Source organism: Anopheles stephensi, chromosome 2, assembly GCF_013141755.1.
Source record: "Anopheles stephensi strain Indian chromosome 2, UCI_ANSTEP_V1.0, whole genome shotgun sequence".
Taxonomy (NCBI): domain Eukaryota; kingdom Metazoa; phylum Arthropoda; class Insecta; order Diptera; family Culicidae; genus Anopheles; species Anopheles stephensi.
Genome location: NC_050202.1, coordinates 36,071,055 through 36,083,340, shown reverse-complemented (window position 1 = coordinate 36,083,340; position 12,286 = coordinate 36,071,055). Strand labels below are relative to the sequence as shown.

At 43.8% G+C, this 12,286-nt stretch overlaps 1 protein-coding gene across 1 annotated transcript; it reads left to right on the top strand.

Moving 5' to 3' along the window:
- The first annotated feature begins 9,806 nt into the window (after positions 1-9,806).
- LOC118508418 lies at positions 9,807-11,370 on the top strand. The gene is made up of 2 exons (XM_036048188.1): positions 9,807-10,606; positions 10,817-11,370. The coding sequence occupies exons 1-2, from the start codon at positions 9,831-9,833 to the stop codon at positions 11,286-11,288; spliced, it is 1,248 nt and encodes a 415-aa protein (XP_035904081.1). The 5' UTR covers positions 9,807-9,830; the 3' UTR covers positions 11,289-11,370.
- Positions 11,371-12,286: the final 916 nt, after the last annotated feature.

Sequence of the window (12,286 nt, the reverse complement as noted above, 5' to 3'; positions counted from 1 at the left end):
TTTTTCTCGTACCGTATACGCATTCAGAAATCACATTTTAAAAAAACCCAACGTACCCAGTAGCGTTAAAACCCCTTCTTACCTTTAAAATATTTTCCATGTCCCAACCAGGGTTAAACCCCGTTTTTTAAACCTGACAATTTAATTTCCAACGTCCGTACAGGAGTTAAACCCACTTTTCCCAATTCCTGTCCCACCCTGCGTAAACAATATTTTTCTGTGTCCGTTAAACTTATTTTTGCTACCCCTGTACCTGTGTTCATTCACAACACACCATCTGCACACCAACAGGCACAACTTTTTCTTCCGTGCACACCACCAGCACACCAGCAGGTGGATTTTTTCCCGTGCACCATCTACGCATGCGCAAATTTCTACCCGTGTACCTGTCTGGAAAAAACCCGTTAGCGTTACAAATTTCCCCCGTACCGGACAACGTAGACCACATATATTTTCGCTTTCTACCTCCCCCACCATCCTTAGCGAAATATTATCTCAAGCTCCGTAGATCACCCGTAATACCATCTTCCTTCCCACTCTCGTCTTGGAAAGTCCACTTTCTGTTAAAATAACTGTCCCGTTGAATTCAAATCTGAACAAATTTAACAAAATCTATTAAATCCTCAAACTAGCGCCAATTCTCTCAACATTGCTTTTCCCCATAAATCCATATCCAAAACCCTTACTTAACAAATTAGCAAAATAAAAATAGTTGTTTGATAAAGAGCAAACAAAACCCGCTAAAGTCCACCTAACCCTCTCAACAAGCCCGTTTTCCACCTAACAAACATATAAGTGTTCCCAGCATAAGACTTTATAATTGTGCCAATCAAAATATCACTTAAATTATCCCCCCTATCTATAGCAGGCTTTCCACACCATAGATCCCCCCTTCATTATCATTACTATTACTTAATTGATCACGGTTAAAATACTCCGAACACAAGCCCTTTCCGATATTACTCAATCATAACGACGCATCCCTCGCCTTCCCGAATTTTTCTTTTTTACTTGAGGGAACTCTACTCTCTCTCTCTCTCTTTTGCTCTCACTTCCTTTCTATTTTTTTTTAATACAAACCACCCTTTCTGTTGCGAACGCGACAAAATAAAATTGAGCTAAACTGACTGGCATGAAAGAGTTAGAAGAACAATTTTAAATAACTAAATATCTTTCGTTTAGGATAAATTCTCACCGGAAAATATTATCTTAGGAAAAAAACCTTAAGTCACAGAGAGGCCTCATACCGTGAGGAAAACTAAAATATGGTGCGTTATTGGAAATATCAGAAAGGGGACAATATCCAGACATATGAAAATTATAAATAAACTCAAGCCATGTAATAAAAACGAAAGTGAAGAACATGGCCCGAAAAGGGTTAACACTAGAACACAATGCATACATTGTCTTTGCGCGATTAGTTTCATGAAAAAACGACCATCTCGAAGATCAAGGCACGGTCGTAGGGCAATGAAGGAAAGACCAACTTGACGAATAGAATAAACGACGCGCAGGCAATAGGCAATACGAAAATAGGCATACGCATTTGAACCACAGATGCACGATGCATTACCCATGGTCATAAAACGATAGGGTAACAATTGCCAGATATTGTAACATTACAGACCTCCTACACTAGCCGACGCCTGGCAGGGGTCAACGCATCAGCATACCGAATTAGGAAAAAGGAGATCGATGTAATGCTGTTTCATGTTCTTTTTCCCACGGAATTTTAGTATATAAGACAGGATTTTTGAGAATAAAAATTGACTTGTAATCCAAACCTCAACGAAGAAGCTTGTGTTTCATTGTTTGGGTATCCATACAGAATCGGGAAAGTTTCACCTTTGCCTTCCCTCCGGAAATTGGTTACGCATTTCGGTGCCTCCCCACTCCGTCGGAAGAATTAGGTGAAATTAAGCCAAGCAAGAATCACGGTTAGAAACTTCTCCTGGTTATCCAGGAAAAAAGGCTAATCGTCTGATCGAGTTACGGCATTCCCGTTGTCCACGCCGAGTTAGTGTAGTGCGAGTCCGCCGTTAAAAACTTCTCCTGGTTTTCCAGGAAAAAAGGTTAGCCGCCTGATTCAAGCAACTCTGACAAGGCCAGGAATCTGCGCGGCGATCTCCGAATCGATCACTCCTTCGCGTGGTCGGTTCAACAACGGTTCGTTATCGAACTAACAAATGGTGGCTCCAGAGAGGAGTTGTTAATATCTGCGCGCGTTAACAACTCATTCGAGCGAACTTACGTTCGTGGTGTGCTGTCGCCAAAAGAACAGCCTCTAACTGAACCCGCACTAAGCAGTGCTTCAAAAAGGTTCAGATTCAAATTCTGCGCTCGTGAAAAATAAAGTGAATTGCAGCGAGTGAAACGATTTACAATTAATACACGTAAGAACTACAGTGCTATAAGTGAACCGATCGAGTGCCGTTGCGATCATATCAATGTGCACAAGTGCAGAACAGAACAAAATCGGGGAGCATCAGTGAGTGCCAGTGCGTGATATAAGCTTTATACAAGCAATAAACACGGCTCCGAACTAACCCATACCAAAGGGTAATAAAGTTCTTCCAAAAAGGTAGAACTAAACGTTATTTTGTTATTTTACTATCCGAGAACAATAGTGTTACAATACGGCTCCGGAGTGAACGAAAAAAGTTCACATCCGAAACAAACTCGAAAGTAACTTTAAATGTTTGAGAAAGAAAAACTCTTTAGTGAAGACGTCTATGCTTACGAAAGAAATCGTGTTAAACAATCAGTACGTGGATAACCGCGGAACAATAAGTTAACCGAGTGAATGACGTTGCGATCACATTAAAGTGCTCGAGTTTAAACAAATTGAGGACATTAAATTACCAGTGCTTATCAGCAATAAGCACGTGGGAAAAAGTTCTCGTAAGGCGTATCTTAACGGAGTAAGTCAGTTGACTATCGGTGCAGATGGTTTTTTAGTACGACTCCGGAGTGAATTATCAGCGAAATCGAGACCACATTGAACTACCGGGCACGTCAAGGAAAGGTAACACCGAAAACGGTAAGTCGAACTTTCTTATCTATAGCTCAGAGTAGGAAGTTTAAAGATCCGCCGAGATGCCTTACAAATTTACCACGAACACTTCCGGCAGTTGCCGATTGTGCGTGGCGGAAGACACTTCCGAAGAAAGCATGATCTCATGCTATGAATGTGATAGATGGTTTCATTTAACATGTGCCAAACTATCACGTAAACCAAAGCCGGAAGAATGTTGGCTTTGCGTAAAATGTCAAAAAATAGCGTACGAACTTAATAGATTGCCCAAAGAATCTGCTAGTAAGGATACAGAGGCTATGTTCACACGACTATTGCTTGGTCAACAAGAACAATCAAAAGAGCAATTACAAGAATTTTTAAAAGCAGTAACAACTATTGCGAGCGACAAACAAGGATCGCCGCACATAGAAACGCTATTGAAAAGACAATCGCTTATGCAGTTGCCGAGATTTGGAGGGGATCCAGTAGAATGGCCGAATTTTAAGCAAACATTTGATGATACTAATGAGGAGGGAAGATTCTCTAATTTAGAGAATTTAAACCGCCTTAAACAGGGCTTATATGGAGCAGCCCTCAAAAGCGTTCAACAATTAATGCTGGATTCTTCAAACGTGCCAGAAATAATGACACGCTTGAAGAACTCCTTCGGAAGAACAGATTTAGTGTATCTTGAACTACGTAATAATCTGTATAAAATCCGAGGAGATTCCAAAAGCATTGTCGTGGAAATGGTAAACGCTTTAGAAAACCTCATTCAAACAGTAAACTTGATGAGGGAACCGGACTACCTGAAAGATCACACTATGGTGTTGGAGTTGACTGCTAGGCTACCGCACCAAATTCAGGAAAAAAGAGCCCGGTACATGGCTGAAGCGGAATCACCGTTAAGGGTTCAAACTCTAGATAACCTATGCGATTGGTTGAGACCTTTCGCTAAAACGGCAAACATGCTAAAAACGATATCCGCACATACCCAACGTGGAGGCGTTCATCTCCACGAACAAAAAATCCCATACAAAGGTTTTCAAGAACCAATCAAAAAGGGTAAGGATTTCGAACAGAATTCGATAGAAGCAAGCAAATGCTTAATATGCAATAAGCTACATAAAACGATCAAATGTTATGCATTGGTCAATGAGGTGCCATCTGAGCGAATAAAAATTGCTCGAAATAAAGGTTTATGTTTAGGTTGCTTGAAATCTAACAATCATACAATACATGATTGTAGATCCGCGCAAATATGCGGGATAAATGGATGCACCGATAGGCATCATAAAATGCTTCATGTACCTCAAAATTTTGAAATCGCAGGAGTAAACAATCATCAAGAACTAGAAGCAACATCATCAACGCACTTCCAAGTATTGCCAGTTAAATTAATAAACGGCAATCACAAAATAAAAACCTATGCGCTATTAGACCCAGGTTCATCCTCAACCCTATTAGAAGAAAAGGTTGCGCGACAACTTAACCTTAATGGGGAAGTAAAACCGCTCCAATTACTATGGACACAAGGCAAACAAACTGAACACGTTAAAAGTCAAAACGTGGAATTAAGAATCAAGGGTCCAACTAAAAAAGGTTTTCAACTGAAGAATGTGAGAACGGTTAAAGATTTGAAATTACCTGTTCAATCTTTAGATTATAATGATCTAAGCAAAAAATATCCTCACCTTGCTAATCTTCCTGTTTCAGGATTTCAAAATATTCGACCCACTATAATGATCGGCTTGAATAACAATCATTTATTGATGGGGTTTAAACATAAATATGGTAAACCCACAGAACCAATAGCAATGAGGACAAGATTTGGTTGGCTAATTTACGGAAAAACAACCGAAAGTCAAGAAGAGGAATATTCCATGATAGTACAAGAGAAAGAAAGTTTTCGTAAACCAATATCCAACAAATTTTCAGTAGAAAATGTGGATTAAAACCAGGTGTTCAAATTTCTCTTTCTACGCATATTGCAAAGTCAAGCTTAAAACAACCAGCAAAACGACGGAAAATAAAATCTGAAAAAACAGCTCTCAGAGATATCAATGACCATCAGTCAAAGAGAGACAAATCCGGAGAGATTCGTCAAAAGTGCTACAAATTAATAAATGAAAATTCAGTTGTTCAAATATCAACTACAAAAAAGAAAAGAAATAGGATTTCTACCTGCAACGCAAAGTCCAACTTTTTTATGGAAGTACAGATGAAAAAAGATCGAAAAGGATCTACACCTGTAAACACTTTACACGGGAAATACCGCCGTCCCGTCAATGAACTGGCGGATTTGAATGTTTACGGCAAACAAAAGTTTGAATCACCGTCAAACAAGAAACACAGGCTACCCAATAAAGGACCAATTGAAAGTAGTTTCATAGGAATTCATGAAGAAAATATGATTGAAGAGATAATTGATAAAGAATTACCAACAATAAAGATGAAAAGTAAGAAAATAATTTCTGATGCATGGAACTACGAGGATTTGACAACCAGCTCAAGGAAAGCTACTGCAATCACACAAACGATTAAGCCTATAGTAAAAGGGTTTATTGGTTTAATCAAAGGCCTCAGGGTATTGTCCCACAATTTATCGACCTTTATATTAATCATGTTATTTCTCTTTTCAGCTGAAGTTTTGGGTAATACACCAGCGGGATTGATTACATATTTGATTGCAACCAACAAACTATTCGCAAAAGAAAATAGCCTCTTGCATGCCACAAATGATATAAGAAGACAAGAAAATCTATCAAATCAAATCGACACAAACGAAACGTTCAAATATTTTAACTTTCAAAAATTCAAAGTAAAAAACGATCGTCAAATGGACATTGCGAGAAAAAATACACAATAGTTTTCTAAAAGATTAGAAGTGAAGAGATTAGCTCAAACGTAAGAAAAATCAACTATGACTCTCTATATCAAAAGTCTTGTAATTGCAACGCACCCGCGCAAGAGCAACGCATTTCATCAGTAACATCTGAGTTCAACCAGAATCAGAGAAGTCTTCAGAGCGTCATTCTTCATCCGGCAGAAACAGTTGGTCTGCTATCAACAATTAGATGACAACGGTCAACGTCGAAGGGAACTACGAAGCGGTAATATGCGGTTGGCTAGTGCTTAGATACGAAATTGGCTATCTCAACAAAAAAGTGGAACTTCAAAGGGTGTGCAAAGTCACAACTAAAATCTACGAAGAAAGCTAGCTAATGTTCAACTATCAAACGTTCAAGGTCGAACAAATGCTGTATGTCTTGCTAACACCATCGAGAGACTACTGTTTGGTCATATGGGCCGAGTCTGATGGAAAGCAAGGTCAAGATGCTGAGATCTCCAGAAGATGAAAAACCTGTTATACAAAGTGATGAGAGAATCACTTCTTCTGTGCAACTAAATCAGAGCTGAACAACACCCAAGTCTACAATAGTTTCCGCATAACGCCTTACTGCGGTCTAAACTATAATCTTGGTCGACCAGCTGATTACAATGCATCTTCAACTATCGATATCTAAATCTTAAAATCCAGCACCAAAATGACGACTATTCTTCAAATCGTAGCCACTTGAGAAATCGCCCAACTGAAGCCATCGTGTTTAAGACGACGACGTGTGAAATCAACGAGAAATTACAACATCTCTTATCCTGTAGAGATTTTTTAAAATCGTGTCAATCAAAATCGTATCTGAGCTTCAACGCCCAACGCGCAGCCCTACGAGTAGTCCAATGTGCAACCAACAGTGAATTATGCCTCACTACTATCATCTCCTTCGTGCTTCGTCATCGCCTCGACAACCTACAAGCACCAACGCATCCTCACCGGCTAGACATCTGTAAATGGTTTCTTCAACCGACTGCAAGCATCGATGAACCGTCAACGGCAGAATGCGTGCAATTACAATCAGGTGTCGTATAATGAGAGCGCGAGACAATTCAATTGATTAAAATATTAGGAAAATTAACTCAACAGGAGAAGTTAAATTTTATCTCGGCAGTAATACGTCGCGTTTATTTGGTAAAACTTATAGTTTTACGAGGGCCGGAATGTTGCGAACGCGACAAAATAAAATTGAGCTAAACTGACTGGCATGCAAGAGTTAGAAGAACAATTTTAAATAACTAAATATCTTTCGTTTAGGATAAATTCTCACCGGAAAATATTATCTTAGGAAAAAAACCTTAAGTCACAGAGAGGCCTCATACCGTGAGGAAAACTAAAATATGGTGCGTTATTGGAAATATCAGAAAGGGGACAATATCCAGACATATGAAAATTATAAATAAACTCAAGCCATGTAATAAAAACGAAAGTGAAGAACATGGCCCGAAAAGGGTTAACACTAGAACACAATGCATACATTGTCTTTGCGCGATTAGTTTCATGAAAAAACGACCATCTCGAAGATCAAGGCACGGTCGTAGGGCAATGAAGGAAAGACCAACTTGACGAATAGAATAAACGACGCGCAGGCAATAGGCAATACGAAAATAGGCATACACATTTGAACCACAGATGCACGATGCATTACCCATGGTCATAAAACGATAGGGTAACAATTGCCAGATATTGTAACATTACAGACCTCCTACACTAGCCGACGCCTGGCAGGGGTCAACGCATCAGCATACCGAATTAGGAAAAAGGAGATCGATGTAATGCTGTTTCATGTTCTTTTTCCCACGGAATTTTAGTATATAAGACAGGATTTTTGAGAATAAAAATTGACTTGTAATCCAAACCTCAACGTAGAAGCTTGTGTTTCATTGTTTGGGTATCCATACAGAATCGGGAAAGTTTCACCTTTGCCTTCCCTCCGGAAATTGGTTACGCATTTCGGTGCCTCCCCACTCCGTCGGAAGAATTAGGTGAAATTAAGCCAAGCAAGAATCACGGTTAGAAACTTCTCCTGGTTATCCAGGAAAAAAGGCTAATCGTCTGATCGAGCTACGGCATTCCCGTTGTCCACGCCGAGTTAGTGTAGTGCGAGTCCGCCGTTAAAAACTTCTCCTGGTTTTCCAGGAAAAAAGGTTAGCCGCCTGATTCAAGCAACTCTGACAAGGCCAGGAATCTGCGCGGAGATCTCCGAATCGATCACTCCTTCGCGTGGTCGGTTCAACAACGGTTCGTTATCGAACTAACACTTTCGTTATCCACCGACATCCAAAAAGCAAATATCTTCCTTCACCACTTTAGGGAATTCTTCTCTCTCTATCTCTCTCTCTCTCCCCCCCATTAACCCAGGTCACCCACTCAGTTCCAACTGACACATAAAATAGCGATTATCCCTCTTCCAACGTGATTTCCTTTTCTTGTCTTGTAGAGAATTATATTTTTACTCCTTGCCTCTTTCTTTCCTATTTATTCAAGCAATTTATTATGCGTCAACCGTCTTTCTAATAGCGATATACTTTCTTTCGCGATTTTCCTTTCCCCTTTTTCGAATTTTTACTCCTTCTTGTGGTGGGAAAATCAATTCTTCTTATTCTCATACAGTTAAACAGGCAATTTTTCTGCATTAACTGACATATAAATAGCAATTTTCCCTCTCTTAGCGAATTTCTTTTCCTTTCAGCGATTTTATTCCTTCTTGCCTGCGATTTTCTTTCTGTTAAAGATTTCTCCATCATTTTCAGCCTTTTACTTTTGTTCTTTCTTTCGTGCGATTTTTTTTTATTTCCAGCGATCTTTTCTATCTCTTCGGCAATTTTCTCCCGTCTTGTCTACATTTAAATTTCATTCAAGCGATTTTCCTTTCCTTTTCTGCAATCTTCTCCATTTCGTGTCGTGTAGGGAATTATTCTCTCTCTCTTTCTCTCTCTTCTTTTTTCTCACTCTCTCTCGTTCTCCGAATAATTCGGGCCATTTATTCAGCTTCAACTGGCATCAAACACCGATTTTCCTTCTTTTAGCAATTTTCTGTTTCTGCGATTTTTCTTCTTGCATACGATTTTCTTCCGGTTTAGCGATTTTTTTTCCTTTCTTTCAGTGCTCTGCATTCATCTCATCTGCGATTTCTTTCTCTTTAGCAGTTTTCTTTCTTCTTAGCGTTTGCTTCCTTCTTGCCTTTGATTTTCTTTCTTTTAGCGTCTTCTTTCTTTTTAGCGTTCTTTCTTCCTTTTCTTCTGCTTTTTTCCCTCTTTTTAGCAATTTTCTCTTTCTTTTTGTGACCTTCTTTCTTTCCAGTCTGCGATCTCTCTCTTTCTCGTCCGGTAGGAAATTCCTTTTCTTTCTTTTCTTTCTCTCTCTCTCTCTCCTTTTTCTTTTTCTCCCATCATGCCGACTATCACCAGAAGCGCCTCCAAGACAAGACTAACGGCATCCCCGGGTCGGCTGTCGGCACCACGCCGCATAGCCACCCGACGACAATCGACGAATGGAGGTGTATCACCACTCCCGATAACCACCAGACAGGAAACCCTGTACACCCGACGGATGACGCGAGGCCCAATGCCGACCGGGACTGCCCCCACGACAGCTGGAACTTCTGCATCTGCGAGAAGAACCCTAGTTGGGGTGAGCATGGTACGCCGGTCGACATTGCAGCCGGTTATCGAGGTAGACACAGACGCAACCGATAAAACACCGACTGGACAAACGATAGAGACTTTCCTCGAGCGATACCCTGCTGGCGGCCGACGGGTCAATCCGGTGGAGCGGGCAAGTGCTATGTTGACTGGTTTCGTGCGTACTATACGCGACGGCCAGAAAACTAGGGGCTTCTCTGCGCTGCCGAGGGACTGGGAGGCCGCCATCAGGTCCGTCCTCGTAGTACTGGCCGAGGTAATCGACGATAACAAAACAATGACCACGACAAAAAACACTTCGACATCGACTGACCCAGCCGAGCCTCTGACATGTGTGGAGGGGAGCGAGCTAGACCTTGTCGGGGGACCCGAGGAGCGGGGAGCCGAGGGAGATAAGGAGGTGGTGGCCGAGCCCCCAAACATGGAGGCCATGCCGCCCATTCCACCTCCAGCGGTTCCGCTGCCCCCGGGAATCTCGATGAACGAGCTTGCACTCACTCTGCACATGGCGGAGATAATCAGTGAGGCTAATACGGAACTCTTGAGGAAAATGGACAGCCTAACAAAATTGGCAAAAGCAATAGCAACAGGACAACAACCACATGACATAGGCACAACGACCGACTTGGCTAGCGAACAAGAACAAACACCAGACATCCCTCCAACCACAACGGACATCCCTCAGACGACAGACGACGCCACAACATCTGCAAAAACCGGACTGGAAACTAAACGCAGCAAGAAAAATAAGAAAAAGAACACCAAGACCTCCACCCAGCAAAACGGGACCGACACGGAAAGGAAAAAGGACAACAAAAACGCAAACGGACAAACCCAGATCAAGGACAAGTCTCACGAACCCGAGGCCGAATGGACAAAGGTCATGAGCAAGCAGGCGAAGCGACGGGCTCGGAAACAGCAACGCAAGCAGGAGGCCGCTTTCATTGCAGCAGCACAGTTACAAAAGCCGCAGCCGGAGCAGCAGCAGCCACCGAGGGAGCAACAGTCACCAAAACGCAGCAGTAGGCAGCCGGACGCGCTGGAGGTGGAAACCATCAACTCCACCACCCAGAAGGACATCATGCGTATTCTGAAGGAAAAGCTCGGGGATGACCGCCAGAAGGTCGTGCGCACGAGGACGAACTTCCAGGGGAATATTCTTCTGGAACTCTCCTGCACAGACCACGCGGAAACCCTGGAAATGTGGAAGAGGGTATCAGCTGCGCTGGAGGACAAGGCAAAAGTCCGACCAAGGACCCCCACCACCAGGCTGATCTGCACCAACATCCCCCCAAGCTGCTCAAACGAGGAGATCGCCACGGACCTGAGCGCCGCCCTGGGAGTGACGCTGTACGCGGAACAGATCAGCACCGCCAAGTCCAGCTACGGAACGCTAGTAGCGTTCTTCGGCTGTCCGGAAGCGGCGGTTACAGATGCGGTTCTGCAAAATCAGCACGTCATCGGGTTCAGTCGGTGCTGTCGGCTGAAGAAGGTGGAGGCGAAGCGCCAGTGCTACCGCTGCTACGAGTACGGTCACATTGCGTCCCACTGCCGTGGAAAGGACCGGTCGAGCAAATGCCATCGCTGCGCAGAACCAAAACACACGGGACAGTGTGTTAAGGAGCGGAAGTGCCTAGTCTGCAAGGGCCCGGAAGCAATCGGGCACTCGTTTGGACAGCGCCAGTGCCGCCAAGTAGGAGACGTAGTACCTTCACGGCCCAACCGGCGCGCCTAAGGTCCTCCAACAGAACCTGAACCACAGCCAGCTGGCCCAGGACATGCTGCTGCAGACGGCCCGAACGTAGGGCCACGACCTCTTGCTGCTCTCAGATCCATACCGGATCCCAGAGAACAATAGCAACTGGGTGGTGGACCCGACGGGCAGAGTCGCAGCGGTTTCAACAGGAAGATACCCCATCCAGCGCATCATCGAGAACCGGCGGGACAGCTTCGTCGTGGTGGAGATGCGCGGCATTGTGTTCTGCTCTGTATATCTACCTCCTGTGGGTCCCAATGCGACGATAGAAGACTACAGACGTAAGTGGACTGAAATAGCGTCTGTGATTCCACGCAACCGGGACACCGTGATCGGCGGAGACGTCAACGCCTGGTCAGGAGCGTGGGGAATGGAGCGTAGGAGCAACGATGGAGAGCGGGTGCACAGGGGAGCAATCGTGATGGACGCAGCGGCTTCGCTCGAACTGGTCCTGTTGAACCGGGGTAACCGGCCAACATGGGTCAGCCACAGTGGCCGCAGCTCCATTGTCGACGTAACCTTTTGTAGCAGGTCTCTCATGGGCGACAACAACTGGCGAGTCTGCGACGAAAATCCGAGCGACCATAACACCATCAAGTTTACGGTTGGGAGGAAGACGGCACCGACAAGCACTGGTCGAGGACAGCAACAGGCAACGGAGGGCAGATGGGCAACTCGGTTCTTCAACGAGGACCTGTTCGTCGAGATCATGGGGTCGCTAGACATCCATGACCGTACTCTAATGGCAGATGAGCTGACGCAAGCAATGTCCACAGCGTGCGACGCCACAATGCCGCGACTGCAGGCAGCCAGAGGGGGAAGACGATCAGTGTACTGGTGGAATGACGAGATTGCCCAGTTACGACGGACCTACATCGGAATGCGCAGAAGACTACGGAGAGCCCGAACGGACGAACAACGAGACGAAAGGCGGCCGGCCTATACTGCAGCGAGGGCAGCACTGGATCGAGCGGTCA

What these genes read in the sequence shown, in the direction of transcription:
- LOC118508418 (XM_036048188.1), top strand. Translation starts at nt 9,831, where the DNA reads ATGACCACGACAAAAAACACTTCGACATCGACTGACCCAGCCGAGCCT. An exon ending in GACGCGCTGGAGGTGGAAAC is followed by an intron (nt 10,607 to 10,816) that starts CATCAACTCCAC and finishes AAGGACCCCCAC; the next exon opens with CACCAGGCTGATCTGCACCA.